The 25,505-nt window shown below is 48.1% G+C and overlaps 1 protein-coding gene across 1 annotated transcript in view; it reads right to left on the bottom strand.

The window, feature by feature from the left end:
- The window catches only part of SRRM4 (serine/arginine repetitive matrix 4), a 143,633-nt gene that overhangs the window by 39,337 nt on the left and 78,791 nt on the right, over window positions 1–25,505 (bottom strand). The window contains exon 2 of the mRNA XM_012756497.2: window positions 1,776–1,922. Coding sequence (XP_012611951.2) covers window positions 1,776–1,922 — 147 coding nt within the window. The remainder of the gene's footprint in view (window positions 1–1,775; window positions 1,923–25,505) is intronic.

The following is a 25,505-nucleotide window of genomic DNA, read 5'->3' as shown; positions in this document are numbered from 1 at the left end:
GCTGGGAATAAACGTGAGGCCTGTGCGTGCACCAAGTTTGTTGCCATGAGTAAAGGACCTGGCTTCAGTAGTGTGCCCTCGTCTGGCACAGAGTAAATGCACAGTAAAAGGGGCTTCTGTTATCATAATGGTTATGACTTTTATTATCACTACTATTATTATCATCACTGTTGTGGTTTTGTCCTGTCAGAGGGCCAGTCACAGAAGGCAGCCAGAGACACAGACACCATATGATCAAGTTGGCCAACAGAGCATCCTTTTTCGGATTTTCTCTCCCAGAACTTTCTCTTCTGGCTTTATGAGACTCTGTTTTTGAGGACCTCCTATGTTCTAGGCCTCCTATGTTCTCCTACGTTCAGAATCTGTACATGCCTGGTCTAATTTAGTCCCCACCCCGACCTTGAGCATTAGATCTCAATATTCCCGCCTTATAGTTGTGAACACTGAGGCCCAGGGAGGAAAAGGAACTTGCCCAAGGTTGCTCGGTTAGTAAGTGGTAGACTGAGTAAGTGGTCCAGACTTGAACATGCAGACTTTCCTTTGGCCGTCTAGGAGATAGCGTTTTAAAAGTAGGGAAATGCTGTTTCTCCTCCCTTCTCTCTCCATCTTCCTGCACCTCTCACGGAAACAACTTTCTTCCTGTTTCCTGGAGAGAACTCTCCAGATCTGAAGTCAAACTTCACTTCTCCAAGCTGATAGAAGTTAATTGTTTCTCTCTCTTTGAAATCACAGCCTGACTATAAAGTCTGCAGCCGAGATGGCAGCCCAGGTGGTAGGGCAGACTTCATCCATGAAAGCTACTCTGGTTTCCCAAAACACTACTCCAACATTAAGTAACCATATTTCCTAAAACCAGATTCTTCAGAGGCCAAAGAAGGGGCAAGCTTTGTATGTGTATGATACGAAATTGAAAAATAGAAGGCAATGGATAAATGGACTTTTTCATTAGCACCAGTAGGATAATGTGGTAGGTTTTAGCCTAGGATTTTTAAAATCAGACACACTGGAGTTCAAAACTTCCCTCTACCACTTACTGGCTGCCATATTTTGGGCAAGTCATTTTATCTCTCCGAGCTCAGTAAAATGCTGAGTTTAGAGTATTTTATACAGTAAACATATATACAGTGCCAGCTGCATACATTATCCTAGATTAGTGCCTATCACACAGTGGGTGCTCAAAAAGTATTAGTTGAATAACTGAATTAAGGAATAAATACAAAGATCTTGGGAGACAGGTCTGTGCTGAAATCAAGATTTGGGAGTAAGTGACTCACACAGTCATTAAAATGGAGTTAAACTTGCTGAGTGCTGTGGCTGACACCTGTAGTCCCAGCTACTCTGGAGGCTGAGGCAGAAGGATTGCTCAAGCACAGGAGTTTGAGGCTGCCATGAGCTATGATCACACCACTGCACTCCAGCCTGGGTGACACAGCGAGCTCCTGTCTCTAAAGAAATTCTACCACTTAAGGTAGGGGTCAAGAAACTATGGCCAGTGGGCCAAATCTAGCCTGCCTCTTGCTTATATAAAGTTTTATTGGAACGCAGATGTGCTTTCATGTTTACATAATATCTACAGCTATTTTTGTGCTGCGATGGCAGAATTACATGGTTTTGACAGAAACCACTGGATCCTCAAACCTGAAATATTTTACTATTTAGTCCTCTGCAGAAAACATTTACCATTTCCCCTGATGGAAGGGGCTGAAAGAGGAAGTGGCCAGAAAGGCAAAGCTCCTTTCTGTATCCTCAGATTGGACTTCCCTGCTGGATCTCACCTGCGTGCTCTGGTGGGACACAGCTCCCGAAAGGCCTTGTCTCTCTCCCAGCTGTTGGTGCCCAAGGCCTCTGTGGCCAGACGCTGACCCAGCTTTTCTGAGGGTCCATCCTCAGCTGAGACCACGGGGCTGCTCTGGGGCTCTGCCCTACAGGGGAAGAAATAAGAAGGCAAAGGTGTTAGGATATACAGAGACACTTAATGTTCGTGGTCTATGCATAGACCTCCTGAGATTTCCCATCTTCCCTTGCAGTTAGGTTGAGTCCATGAGATTATCTTTGGCCAATAGTCTGTAACTGGGAGTGAACAGATGTCATTTCCAGGTCAGTGTAATTGAGATCCCTGTGCCTTCTCCAGCTCTGTCTTCAGAACAGCTCTTCTCTTCCGTTTCAGTCACACTGACTTAGGAGGCCTCTAGCAAGGCTTGCATCTTCCCATACTTATCCTAGGCTAAACTGCATTCCCTAACTCTAATTCCCTGAGAGCCTACACTCAGTAGTAAGGTGGGGATGCAGTGAAGAAGACAGAGATCCTGTGATCATGGAGTTTACATTCTTCATGGGGGAGCAGATAACATAGACACATAAGCAAGTAAAGATGTGGCTTGCTGAATGGTAATAAGTTATGGTGAGAATAAAGCAACCTACAGGCTGCTGTTTTGTATACAGTAATCAGGGAAGACTTTCTTGAGGAGTAACAAAGAAGTGGAGGCTTGAAAATTTTGGGTCTAACTTTAAAGTTTGGGTGGTTTAGAAGTGTACCCACAGACTCTTTGACACTCTTGCGATCGAAAGATGGAACTTCATCTCTCACCCCTTGAATAGTGGATGGACACAGTGGCTCACTTTTAATGAATGGAAGTGATGATACATGACTTTTGATTTTTGGCTTGATCTTTCCGTGGGAAGTCAGCCGCCATGTTGTGAGGACACTCAAGTAGCCCCATGGAGAGGCCCACGTGAAGAAGAAATGAGGCCTCCTGCCAACAGCCAGCACCACTTTGCCAGCCATGTGAGCAAGATACCTTGGAAGTGGATGCTACAGCTCCAGCCAAGCCTTCAGATGAGACTGCATCCCTGGCTGATCAGTCATCCATCTGACTACATCCCCATGAGAGGTGGTGAGCAAGAACCACCCAGCCACATTCCTGACTTACAGAAACTATGCACTAGAATAAGTGTTATTAATGTTTTTAGCCACAAGGATTTGTGGTAATTTGTTGCACTGTAATATATAACTTCTGCACAGATATCTGTGGGGAAAAAAGTGTTCTCCGGGCAAAAGGAATAGCAAGTTCAAAGACCCTTAGCATCTACAAGGAAGAGCAAGCAAGGTCTAGAGTGGTAAGAGGTGAGATCAGAGAGAAGGTCTTGGGAAGACCGTAGGGTTCCCTGTAGCTGAGATGTGAAGCCATTGGAACAGGAGTGACAGGGTCTGGCTTACATTTTTGAAGGATCACTCCAGTGGTCGAGGAACTCTAGACTGAAGGGGGGAAAGGGGAGAGACAGGGAGACTGCTGCAAACAGTCCATGCTCAGATCAATGTAGTAGCAACAGAGGTGGTGAGGTGTGGTTGGATTATAACAGATTTTGAAAGTAGTGCTAATCTCATTTGCTGCTGGTGAAATGAAGGAAGCAAGAGAGGAAGAGACCAGGATGACTCCAAGGCTTTGAGCCCAAGTGACTGGAAGGATGGAGTCACCGTGGAGAAGATGGAGGCAGTGGTGTAGGGAGAAAACTTTTGGGGAGATCTAACCCCCTTTTTAGGACATGATAGTCCCTTTTCTGCCCTAACAACAGGTCTTAATAATATATGTTGTTGTCATTTAATTGTCTTCTTTCACACACAGGCTCTCTGAGAGTAGAACTATCTCTTCCTGCCCGGGAGCCTGCTGCTTGTTAAACAATCAGCAATATTTGTTCAATGAATCAATAAAGGAACTAATGGATTGGCTAAAGAAAACATTTGTTTCAAAAAGTTAGAAAGGGCTTTTGAGATGCCTTGGACTAATCTCTTCATGTTACAGTTGGTGGGAATGGAAGCCCACAGAGAGTAAATAATCCAGCCAATGCCTCAGTCTACTTAGATGATGTCTTCTTTATTCTACCTCACATTTCTTTTAGAAAAGTGCTCAGCGAGCTTATTAATTTATGTATTGTCCAGCAAAGTCTTGACACATAAGACATTCCACTCCACTCCAACGTGGCTCACTCATATGACCGGTACGATGGTCCTGCCAGTTGGTGGGAGGTCTCGGTTCTTCTTCATGCGGGCTTCTCCCTGGGGCTGCTTGAGGGCCCTCACAACATGGAGGCTGGCTTTCCCCAGAATGAGCTATCTAGGAGACCAAGGCAGAAGCTGCCTTTTGTGACCACACTGAAAGTCACACATTATTGTTATGTCAAGATGGAGACACATAAGAATGGAATTTTGAACTCTCTGGGGTATTATAGGAAACCAAGATACAAATCTATACCAGAAGCAATCCCATGATAGGCAAACACTGAGAACTGATGCAAGGCACTTGGCAGGTAATAAATACATGGTGAGTAGTGTTGGCCCTGGGTGGAAAGTCTCAGTGACTTGTCTAATGTGGAGAGTAGAGGCGTGAGTTATCTAAAGTGTTGCGGCGGAAGTTGGTGGATGCTGGAGCACTGGGACACAAGAATTAGGGTTAAGACGATGCCTCATTTACCTTTGCTAGCCACAGAGGTCAGAATCAAAGATGGGGAAATCCTGACAATGATTTGGTGAGGGAAGACACAATGGAGTAGCAGAAATTTATGCAATCTCATGTGGCAGATTGTTCTTTTTCTCTAGTAGTACTGGTTTCACCTTCCTGGGGTTTTTGGTACTCGGGATTTTGCAATAAAACAAAGAGAAATACAGTTAATTCTACCAGGCAGTCAGGAAGTGCTGAGGGGAGGAAAAAGGGAATTCTCCATAATATAGCATTTAAAATCTTTTTTCAAGATGTTCCAACACTTTGCTTCTCAGCTTTCTTAAAACTAAAGGAGACACAGAGAGCATGTGGTCAAGGGTTTTCCAAACCTGGTGCCGACCAGAGGCCTCCAAGGAGCTTTGAAAAATACAGATTCCTAGGTCCCATTCTAGATGTAATAAATGAGAGTCTCTAAGGGACAACATTCAGGAATCTGCGTCTTAAAGACAGCAGGCAATTCATCTTCCTATTGGGTCAAGAATAAAATCCAAATTGGTCCTGATTGCCAGGGCTAAAAGATTCTGCATGATCTAGCAGTTAGCTTCTAGCCTCTACTTGCTTTCAACACCATCTCCTACTCCTCTTTCTGCCCCATACGCTGTTCTAGCCACATGGCCTCTTTGCTGTTCCTCAAATAGGTCAAACGTTTTCCTGCCTCAGGGCCTTTGCTCTTGCTGTTCCCTCCATCTGGCATGCTTGTATCATTGCATGGTCATTTTGCATATTCAGCCTCTTTTCCTTCTTCAGATGTCACTTTCTCAGAGAGTTTCTCCCTGACCCCCTTATCTCATTTTGTTCTCCTCTTCACCTGTGATGGGAGTTGCAGTAGCCTGCTATCTTTCTCACAGCATTTATTACTATTTGAAATGACTGTTTTGTATGTTTATTGCCAACCGATTATCTTTTGGACCAGAACGAAAGCTTTATGAGAAGGGAAAATAGTGTCTTTTCTCATCCCTGAGTCCCCAGAGATATAGTGCCTCGCATAGTGTAACTTTTTGCTCAGTGAACGTTTGTGAATGAATGAATGCACAGATGAAAAAATGAACTCTAATTACTGATCCCATGTGGGAACCACAGAGGAGATTCAAGCTCTCCTTGCAAATAAAGAAGCAGGGGTCCGGGGAGGAGGACCAGCCTGAGGTCACTCAGCACTTCTGTGGAATCAGACCTCAGCCAGGCTCCCCGGCTCTCCACAACCCCACCCATCTTCTTTCCCCACCTCCAGCCTTGCATCCTTGCAGGGCCTTAAGAAAAATTCTGTGCTCCACCTTTGCTGAGGTGTACCCATAGCTGCCTCATTTTTCTTCAATGTTGCATAAAAAAAAAATACTTAAAAGAAGGCAAGCTCTTCAGGAGACAGCTAAAACAGTGGAGTCAAGGGCTGGCACACTCCACTTCACGGAGGAAGGGAGGGAGCCACCAGTGCCAAATTCCTCAAGGCCTTCCAGCCCCAGTTCCTGCTAATCAGCGACCTGGAGCTTAGATGCTGGCTCCTCGTAGTCATGGCAACCAGCAGATTCCGAGCCTCTGATAAGAGTCAGGGCTGAACTTTCTGCAAAACTCTCTAAGACGTCTGGTTCCCCAGCCGTTTCCCTGTATCCACATCAAAGCATCCTCTCACGGAGCTGATCTGCCAGCTGCTCCCAACAAAGTGCTCATTTGGCCTGGGCTTGGCTGCAGATTCTCATCCCCCAAGCACTGGATTGAGTTAAACACTGTTTTGGGAATCAGAGACAAACAATGTTGGGGTGGGAAGAGCCCCAGATCCAGCCCACCTCTGTGCAGAGGGAGGAAGCTGAGGCCCCCAAGAGGCAAGGGGACTTACCCTAGCCAAACAGTGACTCACATCACAGTTCTGGCTAGAGTTGTGGCCTTTTGACTCTCACTCCAGTGCTCTTTCCACTTGATCATACCAGCAGCTAGCATTTATCAAGCACCTGCCAGCCAGACACTGGGCTGAGCACTTCTCACTCATCTTCTTATTGAAGCTTCCAAAGAAACAGGTCAGCCGGTGTTATCATGCCCACTGTGATGGAGAGACTGAGACCCCGAGATACGAAGTGGCAGCAACACCAGCTGCCCTGCCTGTTTATGAGAATCAACTGAAAGAAAAGGAGAGGGGGAATCTGGAAAACACTTTGAAGATAAAAAGAAGGGCTAAGTGGGGACAGAGGGTGTATCTTGGTGATCTGGCATTCCCCTCCTATGTCGTTCATTATTCAAGAGCAGGACTGGCCTTAGTAGTTTGCAGAGGATCTGCATGTCAAAGTTTGGCCCGAATCTTATATTCCACAAACCGAAATGGCATTTGGCCATTACTCTGGGAACACCCCTGACACTTATTGCCTCCATCCTACTAGTAGCTCCTCCTGTGGGTAGAGAACTTTCTAATCCAGCACCTCAATGGATGCTAGAACCCTCTTTAGGGCACACAGCGAGCGTAGTGAGCCCGCCTCCCTCGCACAGCTGAAGGCACTGACATCTGCAGGCGCAAAGGCACTTGCTTCCATCCGGGGCTCACGCCCCAGGTACTTGCTACACTTGCATCCAGGGCTGTGAATGTTCCATCCTGTCCCGCACTTGTCAGACACCCACAGTCTGCCCATTTCAATAGAGATCGAAGGCCTAGGCTCTCACAAGCCCACCAGAAAGCCCAAGGCTCATCATGGGGATGACCTAGCCCAGGAACGAGATGGATTTGGCCAATTTGTGCCTTGGCTCCTGGGACTTCAGTCTGGGCCATGTCAATATCCTGGCCCGAGGTCTTGGCACGCCAGGTCCTTTCCAAGGTTAATCTAGTTAATGAAGCCCGGTTGGGGGTAATCTACAGGAGCCGTGACTCTTTGAGATCCATTATTGCAGCTGGAAAAAGCCTCGGAGCTTTGGGAAAAGAACCACAGAGCCGCCGTGGGAGACGTCATTTGGATGCAGGGGCAGTAATGCTTGTATTAGTAGAAACTGAAGGAAAAATCACAAGTTTTGTGAGGCAGGCATTTCCCTCATTATGTCATTCATTACTCAACAGTTGTTACTGAACACCTACTTAGTACTGGAATTCAAGGACGCCAAAGTAACCAACTTTTGCTCTCTTCCCTCAAGGGCTTCTCACCCTGGAAGGGGAGACAGATTCCTAAACTGGGAATTACAATGTGGAATATGGGAAGTTCTCTGAAAGAAGTTTAGGGGGGCATGGGACCCCAGGAAGAGAACCTCCCACAGCCTGGGGAATGTGGGCAGATGGCCATGGAAGGCCTCCTAAAAGATGAATGGAACTTGATCAGGAAAGTGGAGCAAAGAGGAACAGCAAAAGCCCAGCACCAAGACAGAGCAGTGAACCTTCACGTAACTGCAGAGGATGCAGCAAGTTAGAACATACAGCTAGGGTGGAGGGTGTAAAGGGAGAGATGACGCTAGGAAGAAAGGCAAGGACTGGAGCTTTCAAGGCCATGAGGACAGGTGTTTTTCCAAGCCTTAACCTGCATACGAGTCACCTGGGGGTCTTGTTAGACTGCACGCAGATGCTGATTCAGCAGGTCTGGGTGAGGGCCTGAGTGTCCGCATTTCTAAGCCCGCTCCATGAACCACCACTTTGAGTGGCCAGACTGTAGATTCTGTAAAGGGTGCGAACTTGGTCCTGAAGGCTGAGTTACAAACACAGCCCCCTGTCACACTCTGTCCTCAGGCAACTGATGAGAAAGAACGGTGTAATTCAGTTCTCAGGGCTGAGTGCAAATGTGTGAGTATGTCTGTGCATGTGTGTGTGAGCATGCAGTAAACACGCTTGCATATCAATAACTGTCCAGTTCTTAAGTTCAGGTCCAAGGAGGAAAGAACCATATGGAGAAAAATCAACTGAGCATCTTTTTGCTGAGTTCAGCAAAAAGTTCATCCAGTTCAGCCATGCAGGTCAGACTCCCAACCTGCCTGGGTTTGAACTCTCATCACAGAACACATCCATCCACTGCCCTCCAGTCAACCCCAAATCTATCCAGTCATCTCTCCCTGCGCATCCTGGCCTGTCCAGTGCCAGAGTGCTGAGAAGAGGATTTGGTTTGATTGCTGGGAAAGCCTGAAGTGCAGGCTGACCCCAACTTGGGAGTGGGCTGAATTCCAAAATGTCACAGTGTTCCCCTTGAGCAGGTTGCATGAAAGATAATTAGGTGGTGCCAGGAAAGTGCGCAGGGCCTGGAGTCTTACTGACATGGGTTCAAGCCCTGATTCTGCCACACTGTGTCACTATGGGCAAGAACAACCTCTCTCCCTCTAGCCCAGGAGGTTTTAAAGGATCCCTCTGGCATCTTGCTGAGCATATATGGGCAAGGAGCTGGAGTAGATGCAGGAAGACTAGTGACAAGACACTACATAACCCACAGGAGAGAAGATGGTGGCTGGGGTTGGTGTTTTTGCTGTAGTAGTGGTGAGAAATGACCCGATTCTGGACATATGCTGCTGAAGGTAGAATTGACAGAGTTTTTGCATGGATTGGCTATGGAGGGCAAAAGGGAGGGGATGAGGAAGATTCCAAGGTTTTTAGTCTGAGCAACTGGGAGGATATTGTGCTGCGAATTACTGAGCTGGGGACAACTTCAGGCAGAGAAGGATATTTTGGAAGGGTCTTCTGGAGCTCAGTTTTGGACACGCTAGTTTTGAGATGTCAACTAGACATTGACATGGACATGGCAGGTGGGCTGTTGGTACACAAGCCCAGAGTTCAGAGAAGAGATCAGAGCTGGGGAAATACATGTGCAAGATGTTAGCATTTAGGCAGGATGCAAAGCCAGGAGACTGGATCTTCTGGGAGTCAGAGGGAGCACCTGGCCAGATTGGAGTGGGAATCTGGGGAAGGAGGTGAGTGCTGATGGCAAAGTACCAGATGGGTTTTGGAATAACAAGATGGCTCAATAGAGGTGTCCCAGCCCGGTGGACTGGCCCTTAAAATATACTTATAAAGTGGCTCACAGCTGCACACCATTTATTTAGATGTGGCCATTCATTTATAGTTTGTGCATCCATTCATTCCTCAGCTTTCATTCACTCCTTCACCTGCCAAGCATCACTTTACTTCTGGTGGAGGAGTTGCTTCAAGAGGACCCAGACATGAGTCCCTCCCTGAAGTTCACAGTCCAGGCAGGGGTCCTCAAACCTTTTAAACAGGGGGCCAGTTCCCTGTCCCTCAGACCGTTGGAGGGCCGTTGGAGAGTGCGGTGCACATTCCACACATGCGCACTGTGGGGCCGGGATGAGTCGGCTGCTAACCAGGACAGGCAGCAGCGGCAAAAACACCCGGTGGGCCGGATAAACGTCCTCGGCGGGCCACATGTGACCCTCAGACCGTGGTTTGAGGACACCTGGTCCAGAGGAAGAGATGCAGCAGGTACATTAGAAACTCTGGTACAGGAATGACAGTGGCTTGAGTAAGGAGATGTCCTGAGTGGCGAGAAGGCACATCCGCCAGCAGGAAGCAAGGCAGGCTGCCCAGAGGCGGCCGAGTTATGGGTCCGGGAGGGTTGCTAGAGCGTAGTGATTAGACCCATGCAGTAGACTCTGCCTGACCACTCACCAGCTGGGTGACCTTCCCCTCTCTGGTTAAACCACAAGTCGTATTAACCTCCTAGGGCTGTTGTGAGGATGAAAGGAGACGATGCATGTGCAGAGCTTAGATAGTCTCTGGCACATGGTGGCACTTTAAATAGCAGCCACACTTCCCAGGGACAGACCGCACTGGGCTCCAGCTTCACTTGCAAAACTTGCCTCTGGGGACCCACTCGCTGCTGATTCTGATGGCCTTTCCCCAAAGAAGCGCACAGCAAGGGATTCTGGGAAGGGGAAGGGCGGGGAGGTTGGAGTGCCCTTCAGGGTCCCAGGAGATCCTCCTACACTGGAGCCCTGGCCTCCCTCCACCAAGCTGAGCGCCCACATCAGAACCCAGAAATTGCCCTTCCCCATTCCCTGCTGCCTCCGGCTTCTCCTTGCTCAATAGCCCCCGGATGAATTTGTCTCTCCCTCCCCTGCAGAGAGGACCATTTCATCAGCTAGACCTGCAGACAGGGTGCTTCTGAGACGATGGCTCAGGTAGGACTGTGTGCTCCTGCAGACACACACATGTACCAGAGGCTGGGGTTTGGGAGAAAATTCCTAACAAGCCGAGAGTAAACCGCTGCTGAAATCTGCAGAGAGGACAGACCAGACAAGCCACAAATCTCCATGGCAGGCGCTGAGCTCCTGAGGTCTGGGCTCGTTAGTTTTAAAATAACACAGCCAGAAGTGAGATAAAGGGCTTCAGTGGGAGAAGCTGTCAGACACCTTGGCTCACACTGCTGGAGCCACCAGAGGGGCCCCTTTGCCTCTCCTCCCTGGTTACAGAAACTGAGATTGCTGGCCTGGCTTGGTCAGTGGCCGTGTTGCCAGATCAGAGTCAGAACTTGTCAGAGCGAGGCCACCCCTTGGAGGACATTGAGTCCAAGCCTGGAACAACTGAGGTCCAGAGGGGACAAGGGCTACTACACTCGATGGCACTTGGTGAGTTAGGGACTGAGCATGGGCTGTCACTGTGCTTTGGCAGCTGTAGTGGGTGCTGGGAGGGAGGGCAGCCCACAGCCAGTGACTAGCTGACATAGCAGTACAAAAGACCTGCCCCCTTGCCTCTAGGCAGGACCAGTTCTACAGTGGAATTCACAGCCCAGGGCTCCCCCAAGAGTCAGGCTGGGGCTTGACTCCAGTTGAAGCTACATCTTTCCTTAGCTTTCTCTCTCTGCCTTATCCTATGCCTCACTCCCTTTCTCCTTCCTCGATAAGTCATGTGCACCCAAGTCCCCATCTCAGGCTTTCTTTCTCGTTAATTCCATCTAAGACATAGTCCCAGACCATGTCTATCTCTATCAAACTACTAAATGCAAAACAGTGGTTACGCATGGTATTGTCTGGTGTCAGATGTGGGTTCGAATCTCTGCCTTGCTCCTTCCTGACTGAATATTAGAGGAAGTTCTTTAATATCATCAAGACTTAGATTTCCCATCTGAGGGTGGGAAATGTTCATGGAGATGTTAATGTTACCTGCCTTATAAGGTGGTCGTGAAAGGCTTAGCATATTTCCCAGATGCATACATAATAAATGGTTAATATATGTTATTTGATAGTGGTGATGATGGTGATGATGATGATGATAAGGAGAAAGAGGAGGAGGAGGATGGCCGGATGAATGGAGAGGGCGTGCCATACCAACTCCACCAATCAGCAGAAAGCTCTCAGAAGACTCTGCAGCCCAAGCACCAATCATCAGTGAATTCTCAAACCCCCTCTTTCCACTCACCCTCCTGTAGGCTCACCCCAGAGGCTCCATCCCTCACCATTGTCATTCTTCTCTGACAAAGGATTCCCCAGTGGGAGAGAGGGAGCTCTGGGGAGACCAGACTTCTGTCTTGCTTTACACAAAAGTGGCCATTTCTCAATGCCAGCCCGAGCATCCAGCTGTCCCACCTGTAAGAAATGCCTCCTCCAACGTGATTCTGAAGGAGCAGTGGATGGGAAAGGTCTGTCCCTCCTTTGGGACATTTATCTGCCTTTTAAAAGTCAAACCCATTACCTCAGGATTGTGGGTTTATTAGAGAGCTTCATCTTTATTAGGCAGTCGGCTTCTCGATTATCTCCCACCAATTTCGATGGGTTCCTCTCGCGCCTCCAAGAGGACCTGGGTTGGGCAGGGTGGGTTGTGGCAGGAACAGACCAGGACATCTCAGGGCAGCTCCCTCCCCACTACGTGGGCAGTGGTCTCTTTAAACTGCGTGGTTTCTCCGTGGAGAAGGGGCAGGAACTAAACAATCAGGAGCCACCAGGAGCTTTGGAATCAGGCAGATTCCAGAAAGCTGGTTCTTGCAGTGTTCAAGCTGTGATCTTGGACGAGTCACTTCATCTCTCTTCTGCAAATCGGGAATAATGATAGTGTCCAGCACGTAGAGATGATACTCAGCAAAGTGCTTAACACCGTTCCTGGTGCAGAGTAAGCACTTGATCAATGTTGGTTGTCATTGCAATCATAATGATTCACTGTAAGTAGCCTTTGGGACAGAGTCTCCCAAGCTCTCTGTCTTTGCTCAAGCTGGTCCCTCTGCCTGGAGTGCGTTCTCTACCCTTCTCTGCTAGGAGAAGCCCTACTCATCCTTCAAGGCTCAGCTCAACTATCACACCTTCCTGTTCTGGCCCCCGATTGTCCTTCCCCCCACAAGAATAAATTCCTTACTGCAAAATGCTCCAGCACCCCTTTGTAAATTCCTCCATACAATTTCACTGCATGACCTTGGGCAAGGTCCCTCATCTATGTAAATCTCAGTTTTCTAATTTTAAAAATGGGGATAATGATACTTTATGCATTGGGGGTGACTATGGGAAATTTATATGATGCTAAGCACAATGTCTTATTCCTGTACTTTGAATTGCAATTATTATTGAAAGAGGCTTAATAGCTCCAATATAAGAAAGAATTTCTGCTTGGTGAGGAGCCCTGGGGATTACCCTTTCCCAATCATCTTTGGGGAGTGCGTGACTTCCAATTTGCCTGTAATAGTTTGGGGAATCCTGAGATTAGGGGACAGGCCCAATGACCTCTGATAAGCATGTCCAATTCCAAGGGTTTCGTGAGTCAGATTCTTCCCTGGGTCTAAGTCATTCCCATCTTTTACCTTTTCTGAATACCCTAGGAGCTGGCACAGTAGGGCCCAGAACCTACCAACACCACCCATTGGCTGCCAATTTAAGAATGAGAGTTGTTACCTCCAAACACCATGACTAAGTTTATAGGCTGAAGCATGAGCATACCAGCTTCTCCAACTCACAACATTAGCGTAAAGGGACCTCACATTTATTGAGCACCGACTATATACCAAGCACCTCATCAGACATTTAAAACCCATTATTTCATTTATGTCCCATAGTAAGCTCTTGCAATGGTTGTTTGTAGATGAAAAACACAGAGGCTCAGAGAGGTGCATTGACTTGCCTATGGACACACAGTAAGCAAGTGAAGGGGCCCAGCATTCTCAAGGAGTTATGGCTGGCTATACCTGGCCTCCAGACTGAGCATGGCTGCACAGTCCAGACAGACTGTGTTTACACAACTTTTGGTGTAATTATGTCCCTTTCCACTCCTGACGATGTCTCTGCCTCCCTCTCACTGGCTGGGGTTCCATCTTCTCCCTCTTTCCTCGCCTGCACCCAGTTCCCTGGCTGCTGTCTGCACAGTCTATTGCAAGACACTCAATCAATCAGCCAGCTCGCTCCGACAGCTAAAAAACACCCCGTCGACCAATTTTCCCTCCAGCGCCTTTCCCAGGACCATGAAACCTCACTAATTTGGAATTTGCAATGATTTCTGACATAGAACCTGCATTTCTCATTCTGGTTAAAAAAAAAAAATGTCTGAACGAAATGTCATTACATAGACCCCTGGGAGCTTCTGAGCCAGGCTCTAGCAGCCAAAAGGCCCTGTTTCCATTCTTTTCCTCCTTGTTCCTTCTCTTCTTTCTTTTACCTGCATCAATCTCTGTGTCGGATTATAACTGACAGCCTGTTATTGATGCTAATATTGCTAATAATATCAGTGAATATTTATGCATCACCAGCTATGTGCTGGGCACTGTTCTAAGCGTTTTGCTTGTGTTTGGTCTTGTTATCCTAATCATAGTTATTAGAGCCCGGTACAATGGTCAACCCCATCTTACCAAGGAAGAAACTGAGGTCAGAGAGCATCCTGCTATTGGTGGTTGAGATGGAATTCGAATGCAGGCAGTCTGGCTCCAGACTCCACGGTTTAACCCTTACACCATGGTCCCTTGGGCTGGGTACCATGGGGATCACTTGTGGATCCTCCAAGCCCCAGTGTTACTTCCCACTTTGGGCCTCTGAGAGCATCATGCAATGGGGCAAGGAATCTTGTGTCCTTCTATAGCTGTGTGATTGGTGTATGGAGTCAGGGATTGGAACTCAGTAGAAAAGCTACCTCCAGACTCCAGTCATCATATGGACAGTGCTGAGTGACAGGCTCAGAGCGTCCAAAAGAATCCAGTGGCAAGAAGGTTGAGAAGGACTTTTCCTAGGTTCAAAATCTTGTTTCAGGAAGCCTTTAGGAACCAACCATCTAGCCAAAGCTCTGGTTTCTGCCTACACTCTTATTTTGCTCTATGCTGGTGGTAGAGATGGGAAACACATAACCCAAAGCTATGCCCTGTCCCAGCCTCCCTTTTCTGTGAAGAGGCCCCATGGCACCCTATTCATAAGCCTTGCCTTGTGGGTGTGTGGTAGGGCATCCTCCTTTTCATGGAGGGAAACATTGGCTGCTCAGGTTGCTTTGGGGTGTGATTTGAGTAGAAAAGAAAGGCCATACCATTCATGAAAGTTCATGGCTATAGCCTGATTCCACCAATTACCTCTTAGGCTGGTGGGGTATAGACAGGGTCTTGATTTCCCATACAAATATTTCTCAGCCCCTGGTCTTAGAGAAGGTTTGGGAGCAGGCTGGAAGCAGAAGCCTTTCGACTGACCAGACACCATTCGACCATAACGAAACTGCCTCCCTAGGAGCTGCTACTCTTGGCCATATTTTTCCTTGTGTCCAGCTCAGAATGCCCAAATGAATATACAGGATGTATCCAGATGTGTGTGTATAAGGGAGGTTGAGCTTGGGCCCAGATGTTTTCAATATCCAGATGTGTCACAGAGGCAGGTTAGGGGGACTGTATAATCCATTGTCCAAACTGGGACACTTTGGGGAACAAGAAGGGTACTGACAGCAAGTGGCCATCTTGGTCATCTCCCTTTCCCAACATTGAGACTTGAGTGTCCAACTGGCCCCTCTACCTCTCCTCATGGAAGTCCCACAGGCACCCCAAACTTAACGTGTCTAAACCTCAACGTATCACCTCCCCAGCCCCTGTTCTCTAGCTCTACGGGCTACCTACTCATCCAAGCAGCAACCTGGCCACCAGCCTTGATCCTATTTCTTGTGCTGTCTCATCCCACCGCTCAGCAAATCTCAACCTTTCTGACGCTAAAGCATCTCAGCTTCCATCTCCTTCTCTCCATCTCCACCGCTGCCTCCTGGTCCAAGCCACCAGCCTCTGTCACCAAGACGACTGCAGCGGCCTCTGGAGCAGTGTCTTGCTTTCACCCTGGCCCCGCCCTACCCCCTCTCCACGCACAACGATGCAGGGCTGTCTCTGTGAAGTGCGGATGGGACCATCTCATTCCCTCCTGTAGAGCTCTGAGAAGCAAGTCCGAACTTCTCGACATGGGTATTCAAGTTCTGGCCCCAGCTGACCTCTCCAGGTTTGTCATTCTTAGCTGCTTCTCAGTCGCCATGCTCCGACCATCTGAAGGCCTCGAGGTGCCCTGAACAGGCCCGGTGTCTTGGCTCACTTCGTTCTCCCTGCTAGACGCAGCAGAACACAGGACTCAAGGGCATGGCTGGGAGCCAGACTGCCAGGTTCAAAACCCTGGCGCTGCCACTCTGTGACCGCAGCTCTCTGAGATTTGGTTCTTCATCTGTAAGATGAGGGTCATAACGGTACCTACCTCATAGGGTTACTGTGAGGATTAAGAGTGCATGTGTGAAGCTGTTAGAATAGTGCCTGGAACATGGTAAGTCCTCTGTGTTTGCTAGTTAAGAAGTAGCATCACTCACCTTGCTTCCGTCAACTGGATCACTTCCTGTCCATTTTTCAGATTTCAGTTTAGATGTCACTTCTTCCAGGAAGCCTTCCTTGACTACTAGGCCTGTTGTGTCTCTCCTCTATGCTCACAATACCCCTCTGTTGCAATTAATTTCTGTTTAATTAATTCTCTGTGTTCTCCCAACCAGGCTGTGAGTGCTTTGAGGCAGAGCCTGAGACTCTGGCTCCATTGTATCCTCAGCACCTAAGAAAGTGCCAGGTCCACAATGTCTCTTCAGTAAATACTGGTCGAGTGAGAGAACTGACCAGAGAAGTGGCCCAATCAGACCGGCAAGGGGCAGCAGACAGCAGCATGCCTCATGGTCAACATGGCCACACACGGCCCCCTGGGGACAGTTCGCAAATCCCAGGACGCTGGCATCTGTAATAGGCGTGTCTCCAGGATGGTCGGGTCCTGAAGGGCACACGGGCTTCCCCCTGAGGATGCCGCACACAGAAATTGCGCGTCACTTCCCCCCGGCTCCCTGCTGCAGTGACCAGCCATTCGCTTGCCTCTCCTCCCACCTTCCAGAAGACACAGCTTCTCAGCTGTAGGGTGCAAAGGACAAACAGAATCCGTCTGTCTCGGGCTCAGGCGTACCCCACCCCCCACTGACATCCCTCTCCTCTCCTCCAAATACCCCCCTCCCCCACCAGTCAGACTTTCTGAACTCAGAGGGCTGGGTTCAAATCTCAGCCTCGCCACATACTCCTTACGTGGCCTCGGGCGAACGCGTTCACCTCTCTGTCCTGTTTCTGTACTTGTAAAACAGAAAGCATTCTTGCGCCCACTCCACAGGGCTGTGGTGAGAATTCAGCGAGGCAAGGCATTTTGTGATGCGCATGGTACGTGGCAGGAGCTCAGTGATCCTTATCGAGACTTTCTAAAAATAACGATTCCAAATTCCACGTCTTGTTCGTGCTGTTCTGCCCACTTCTGATGCCTTCCCCCACGTCTCTGCATGGCCAAGTCCTGCTGGTTGGATTTCCTCCGTGTAGCCAGATGCTCCAGCTGCTATTATCTCCTCTAGCACAGACCCAGGCTCTCTGTGGGCACCCTGGAATGTTCTAGGCAGCTGCAATGTCAGCTCAGCCCTGGGCATACTAAGTCTGAGTCCGTTTTCTGAAGCTTCAGCTGACCAGCAAATGTCCCTGGCAATCTTGGGAATGGGGCCATTTCCCCATATCCAGCCTTAGAGATGAGGGATCAGGGGCAACTCATTTATTTGTGACATGATCCTAGGATGCCCTGGTAGGGAAGTGAAGGAAGGAGACAGGGAAGGAAGACGGTTACCACTGTGAGCAGCTGGGGCTTAACATTGCTTGGGAATCCTGGGAACCTGTGTAGACCACACACTTCAGGGTTATTCTACCTTAGCATGAGGGAGCTGGGGTATTTATCCAACAACTCCCATCAGTCATTGGTCGAACGCTGCTCAAAAAGGGACATTAATTCCTGCTGTGTATGTGGGAGGAATCAGAGAAGGCTTCCTGGAAGAGGTGACATCTAAGTTGAAATCTAAAAAAAAAAAAAGAAAATGGACAAGAGGAGATCAATTGAGGTGAAGAAGGCAAACTGAAAACACTTGATGGCCAGTGAGGACCCTCAGGTGAAGGGTTACAGGTCCCATCAGTTGGAAGTCGAGCTGGCATGCTCAGAAATGGTGAGTGCTGGGGACATACGGGCAGGTCGGTGGCAACAGTGACTACCTGGCCTGTGCCTACGCACTGAGTAGGATCTGGGGGCTGCAGTACTTACTTGGCTGTGCCCCAGAAAAAGGCCAACTGCTCAACTTCCTTGGATCTTTCACGAGGGTGTCCTGAATTCCAGGAAACACCAGACTTCATTCCCCTTGTCATTCTTCTCCTCCCTCCCTTTCCTTCCTTCCTTCTTTCCCTCCTTCCTCAGATCTGTCTTGAGCTTCTGCTCTGGTAAGCACTTTTGGGGTATACGGATTGGCAGCGTGCCAAGGTCCCGGAGCCCAGACCCTTCTTCCTGTGACGCTCAGTGAAGGGGTCTGCCCTGCCCGGACCACACAGCCGGGGGGTGGCGGAGCAGTAAGCAGAACCCCCCCCCCCGCCCCCACCCCCGTGCCCTCGTGCGTCAGGCTACTCCTGGGAGAGCTCTCCGGGAAACTCCGGAGGGCTGGGCTGGCTCCAGGATGGGGAGTTCAAGCAAGGCTGCTGGGTGCAGGGCTGGCAGCTAGCGGAACCTTCGTCCCATCACAGCCCCTGGGGCGGAATCACCAACAAGGCCGGCTCGGCTCAACATTGAACACGCATCCTCCTGTGCTGCCACCGTCTCCGGGAGAAAATGGGATTTTGCCCTTTGTTGCAGTTTAAAAGGGGGGTGGGGTGGCGAGAATCACAACCCATTCTCCTTCTCGCCCATCTGAGAAGATCAGTCAAATGTTTTCAGCCAAAGCTCCTACGGGTCCACGTTTTCCCAAATTACATCAGCTATAGGAAGATGGGATAGACTGAGAAAGAAGCCATGAGCCCAGTGTGGTGGGGGTTGGGGGAGTCTACTGTCTGGCTTCACACCTAGCAGAGGAGCAGGAGGAGCAGGAATAGCAGGAGGGGGAGGAGGAAGAAGAGGAAGACGAGGGGGGAGAGGCGGAACGGGAGGAAGGAGGAGGGAACAGAGGCTGGACTCTTGGTGGAGGGTCTGGGCTCCTGTCCAAAGGAGTTGTGGAGCCCTTGAGAGACCCCTGCTGGGAGTTCAGCCCACTCTCAAAAAACTCCTACAGAGTAATGAGTCTGATCCCGAAACTCACAAGCCGGAGCCAGGCATGCTACAAACCCTGGGCACAATGTCTCCCTGCAGAACGTCTCACTGGTTGCCAGCCACAGCACGACACGCTGATCTGTCACGATCAATTGTAAGCTCTGTCATGGGTTTGTTACTAATGTTTATTAAAGACTAAAATTTGGGAATGGTTTGCAATTAAAATAAATGCATAAATACATGAATCTTCATCATCGCGGTTAATGGCAGCTCCTTTCAGCTATTCTGGTGGTAACCTTGGAGTTGTCCTTGACTTCTCGCTCCCTCTCCAAGCCCAGGTTTGACCTCTCAGCAAATCTAGATGCTACCCTCAAAATATGTGCAGAATCTGATCATGTCTCTCCCCTTGGGTGACTGCCACTTGGGGCCAAACCCCCATCACCTCTCACCCACATTATTGCAAGAGCCTCTGAACAGTTCTTCCTGTTCCCGCTCTTGCCCTCCTGCAGCCTGTTCTCCAGGAGGCAGCCGGAGGCATCCTGCTAACATTAAGCTACATCATGGGGCTCCTGTCTTCAAAGCCCTCCAATAGCTTCCCTAAAGCAGATTAATTACAAGGCCCACACAGTCTGGCTCTTGTTACCACTATGATCTCCTTCCTTCCTACTCCTTTTTCTTTGTTCTGTCCACTCTGTCCCCACTGGCCTCCTCACCGTACCTCTGACATGCCAATCATACTCCTGCCTCAGGACCTTTGCACATGCTGTTCCCACTGCCTGGAACACTCTTTCTCTAGCTACCCATAAGGAACCTTTTCTCTTATTTTCTTCAAGTCTTTGCTCCAGTGTCACCTTCTTGGTGACATTTCTTCCCTGACAACCCTACATAAGCTCTATTTAAAATTGCAACCCCTCCCCATTTTATACTTTTCTCCTCCTGCTTTATTTATATCCCTCTGGTATTTATATTACCCTATAATAGAACAGTCATTTACATATTTATGTTGTTTATTGCGTAAGTCCCTCTGTTCTTCCCACTGGAATCTACGTTTCATGAGGGCAGGGGGTTTTGGTTTGTTTTATTCAAAACTGTTTTCCCCAGACCTTTGAATAGCGCCTGGCATACAGTAAGGGCTCAATTGATATTTGTTAAATGAATACGTGAATGGACTCAAGATTCCTTCTACGATACAGCTCCTCACCCTCAGCTGCTTTCTGTTATGCCTTCTTGAACAGGAAAGAGAGGTGTGAAATTAAGCTTGTGCGCCGAGAATGTCAACACCATGTGATCTGGGTTTACGCTGTGCATATGAATATCGTCTGTTGTACATCTGGACTCCCGGGGGAAAAAAAAAGATTGAGACTAACAGGAGCCAGCAGATTTAGGGTATCGCATAGGCTCTTCATTGCTGTGTGGCTTTCAAGTAGTTGCCTGCCCTCTCTTGAGAGATAGCTGAGGAACAATGCAACGGTCGTTGCACTCAGAGCGACTTCGGCTCAGGTCCTGGTTCTGCCGCCACTAGCTGAGCGACCTTGACTAAGGAACTTCATTTCCGAAGCTTCTGTTTTCTCATGTGCAACACGGGAAGAGGGAGCTGTAGGTTAGGAGAGTCCACGCACATGAGCACGAGCTTTGGAGTTAAGATCAGGACTTGAATCCTGGCTCCGCCACTCACGAGCTGTGACCTTCTGCTTCGTCACCTAAGTGGGGAGAACCTAATCCCGCACAGATGTGGTGAGGATTAAATGGGTTACTGGATTGACAATGGTATGAAAGTAATAGCAGGTGATACTTTCAGGGCTTATATTCTTGTCATTCTTCTAAGTGTCATATATACATGCGTATATGTGAGTATATGCATATACGCATTTAATCTTCACCACGATGCTATGAGGACATTATTTTTCCTGTTTCAAAGATGAGGGAAACTGAGGCACGGAGTGGTTAAATAATTCACACAAGGTCACGCAGCATCCCCAGCCCTTCCTAGTTCCTTCCTCTCTAGCCCTAAAGAGAAGGCCCCAGCTCCCGGATATCCTGACCCCTCTCATGCCAGCTAACAAAGGTTGGGGCTTAGGATGGGCTGACACCCCACATGTCCTTGGCCCAGCCCTACCTCCTTAGGAGTGAGTTCTCCTGAGTATCCAAGTGGAGAGGGGAGCCAGGTAGCTGAATTCAGGTTGATTAAATCAAGGAGAAAATCAATTAAATTTAAATAAAGAAAAAAGATTGGAAATCAGGCACAATGCCTTCTTAATTACACCACCTAATCACTGGCTGGGAAAAAAAAAAATAACTCCAGAGCGTTTCATTTCAAATACGGCCTTGTATATCTGAAATGAGAGGCTCCTAATGAAATGCACATTACCCCACTTGACTGGTAATTGACTAGGCGATCCCGACAGCTCCATGGGTGGAAATGATCGGGCATAATAGCCAGAGCCTTTTAAGGAAGTGACAATACACGATGCTTTGGGGGTTTACTGAGAGGCGGCTGACCCCCAAGATCCCCTCCCCTTTGCAGTAGGGAACAACTGAGTACAACTCATGAGTACAACTCACGATTCTCCCGACAGAGAACGAGACTGTTGGGCAGGGCTAAGTGTGCACTGCAGCGGGAGAGCGTGATTAAACGGCTTTTCTCTGCACAGTTTGGAGTCATCACAAACACAGGAGGCTGGGGAAGATCGCCGGCAATCAGCAACCAAATGCCTCAAAGAAATTACTCTGACAAGTGTCCCTGCTATTCAGATCTTGGATTATAGCTTTCTAATTGGTCTCCCTGTCTCCTAACTCTCCCCTTCCAATCTTTCTCGTCCACTGCAGCTAGGACCATCTCTATAAAGCACACCTCATCCAGTCACTTCCTTGATTAAAACCGTTTGGGGTTCCTCGTGAGATTAGAGCAGTCCAGACTCCTGGCCATGGTTCAGGAGGCCAGGGGCAATCTGGTCTCAGCACATCATTTCTCCAGTTCCTGCTTCTCCCTTCCGCACTTCTGCATCCTTTGTTCCAGCCATGCCGACCTCATGGGGATCCCCCAGCTTGGGGTGGGGAGCTTGCAGCCTTAAGGCCACATGTGGCCTTCTAGCTCCCGAAGTGCAGGCTTTTGACTAAATCTAAATTTTATGGAACAGATCCTTTTATTAAAAGGGGTGCGGCAGAGAAATATGAAGCTTTTCTTGTCTCCGTTGGTGCTGAAGAAAGAACAATCTTGAAATTAGAAGAGACCACAGGTTCCCCACCCTTGTGCAGGTGGCCTTTCTTGCTCTCATTGGTTCATGTCTCTGCATATGCAGTTCCCTCTACCTGGAACACCCTTCCCTCCCTTCCCCACCTCACCAACTCCTGCATCATCCTCCCGGACCCCTCCCTCACCTGGCTGGGTTTGCAGCCCCTCTTCTGCATTTATAAAATATCTGTGTTTTCTCCTATCATGGCAAGTACTACCTGGAATCATAATTGTCTGTGAGCTCAATGAAGGTAGGGACTTAGGTCTGCTGACTCGTTTTGTTCACAGAGCCTAGCACAGTGTCCATCCCAGAGTACATGCTTCTAGACTTTGTTGAATGAGTGAGAGTAGAATTGCCAGCGATGCCTGTGATAATCTGGGTGACAGGCAGCCTCCTTCTTGCAAGATGATGCATCAGCAACACCATCTCTCTCAGGATGCTTCCTTGCCTTTTTGACTCTGATTAAGTGTGATTAGGCTTGCTGTCTTCTTATTCGCCTGGCCCTTTGAGGATATGTGCAGCAGCGACCAGAGCTCTTGGAAGTGAACACCACTGATTCGATGGTTCATCATTCAGCCATCCAGTCCCCGTGTATTGCACACCTGCAACCGCCCAGCATTGAACTGGGCGCCTGAACTTCAGAAAGCTGACTAAGGTGAGATCTCTGCCCCACAGTGACTTACAGCTCAGCGGCAACAGGTGAGCAGATGGATGCTTACAATAGCAGGGCATAAGGGATGAGTAGCTTCCCTCAGTGCTTCCTGTTACAGAGGAGGGGACTGAGGAACGGAGATGTGCTATGGCTTTTCCAAAGTCACAAAGACGATACTCAGTAGACATGCAAATAACATACATCCCATCTGCCTCATCTCCAGATGCCTATGTCACCTTTGGGTAAGGGAGGGTCTTCGGTGCCACCAAACAAGCCACACAGTGTGTAGTCATTCCTCATGTGGATAAGCTTGGGTGCTGCGTCTGGGCACGGGTGAAGTTTGGAGTAACTTTAGAATTAGAGTTAGTGGGAGGGAAAATGACTCCACAACGTGAAAATTCAGGGACCAAGAACCTTATCCACTGGGCATCTGGTAAAATTCTCCTTATAGTGTTGGGGAGAGAGAAAGTTCTCCTAAAATCTCTTTCTTTTCTGCAGCTAGTAGAAGGCACGTGTTGAACCACTCATCAAATTCATTCATTCCCTGAACAAATATTGATGGGATATCTACTATGTGCCAGGCAGTAGACTAATACTTTATAGGTATTTTCTATACTATATACTTTATAGATATTTTCTCATTTAATATACAACCCTTGAATTAAAGCTGGTTTTAAGGTATTATTATAATTATTCCCTTGTTGCAGATACAGAACCGGGAGTCAGAAAGGAAAATAACTTGCCTGGCCAGTTATAATGAACAATAATGATAATAGTTGCCATTTATGGGTCATTTATTATATGCCTAGCATGGTGCTAAGCCACTATGTCAAATTTAATCCTCACAATGAAGTTATGGGATAGGCACTATTAATATTCCTTTTTATAGATGAGATGATTGATATTCAGAAATGTGCAGTCACTTGCCCAGGGTCAATAGCTGGTATGCAGCGGAACCAGAATCTCATCCTGGGTCTGCTTAATTCCCAGCTCCAGTATTTTTCAATATGGTCCGTGGATTACCTATGTCGGAATCACCTGAGGCATTTGTGTGACATGCTGGGCCCACAGTGGACCCCAGGAACGGAGGGCAAGGCCCAGGAATGTGCATTTTACACCGAGTCCCCAGGTGATTCTTACATTAACTAAAATTCGAGAATTTTATCGCCTCTCTTTAGGGAGGGAACCAGCAGCTTCCAATGCTTGACTTTCTCAGCTGATTTGGAAAAACATAATGAAAGCAAGAAAAATCAGTGAAACTCTCCCTTGGTCCCAGGAGGGCTTCAAGAGATATAGAATGAAGGCAGCAAAGATATTTTGATGCCAGTACTCCAGCAGATGTGTTTACGCAACTCGGTTTGATTATAGGTGCTAAAAATACCCACTTTTAAATTTAGGAGCCCAGAACATTTCCCAGTGCTTTACCAAAAAGCAGTTTTAAATTTTTTTTAATTCATTCCTCACCCCCACCTCCTACAAGTTATTAGTATTGATGTTGAAACCTCAGAGTTTGTTATGGAGAATTATAATGGCAAATCACGGAGACATTTTCTCTGATTACGCAGATTCTCAGCATGTTTGGCTCCCATCTCCCCGCCGGCCATTCCTCTGAATCAGCAGAGCGCCAGCTGTACTCTCCGACTTCCTTGGGGTTGTTGAATACCAGACCTCGACAACTTCCCCAAAAAAATCTTCCATCTGGTGTAACCAGCCCCTACGTCTTTCCCCTCAACCACTTTTATTATGCTCTTTTTAAACCTTACATCTTTGATATAATTTTAAGACCTGAGAACATCAAAGATTTAATTCACAGATGAGGAAACCGAGGCACGGAGACAAGGAGAGTAACTGTCTGAAGTGACCACACATGAGAGCGGCACAGGCACTCTGCCTCCGAATGCAGAGTTCTTTCGGTTTTACCAGGGTCCTTCTCCTGGACTTCTGATTCACGCCACCTGTTAGCTTGTAACCTTAGGCAAATTACTCAACCTTTCAAAGCCAGTTTTTTCATCTGTAAAATGGGGATAATAATACTGCCCACCTCAAAGGGTTATTGTAGGGATTAAATGGGAAGATTTACGCAAAATGCTAAGCACAGTGACTGGTACACAGTAAATCCTCAATAAATGGAAGCTGTCATTGTCATCATCATCACGAACATCATCATCATTATCCCCCTCATCATCATCATCACCATCAGCATCATCGCCATTACCATCATTACCATTATCGAGACCATCATCATCCACATCCTCATCATCATCACCGTCACCATCATCATCATCCTCACCGCCATCATCATCACCACCATCACCATCGTCATCCTCACTACCATCACCACCATCATCCTTACCACCATCACCATCATCATCCTCATCACCATCACCACCATCACCATCGTCATCCTCACTACCATCACCATCATCATCCTCACCACCATCACCACCTTCATCCTCACCACCATCACCACCTTCATCCTCACCACCATTGCCACCATCATCCTCACCACCATCGCCTTCATCATCCTCATCACCATCACCATCACCATCATCATCCTCACCACCATCACCATCATCATCATCCCCATCACCGTCAGGCAGTTCAGATTCCATGATAATGCAATAAGTAGTTATTAACATCAGAAAATTTTGATCATTTTTTTAACCCTGCTTATTTTTTTTAAGCAGAGGAAAC

This window comes from Microcebus murinus, chromosome 22 (genome assembly GCF_040939455.1).
Source record: "Microcebus murinus isolate Inina chromosome 22, M.murinus_Inina_mat1.0, whole genome shotgun sequence".
NCBI lineage: Eukaryota > Metazoa > Chordata > Mammalia > Primates > Cheirogaleidae > Microcebus > Microcebus murinus.
This window is presented reverse-complemented; position numbering and strand designations above follow the sequence as displayed.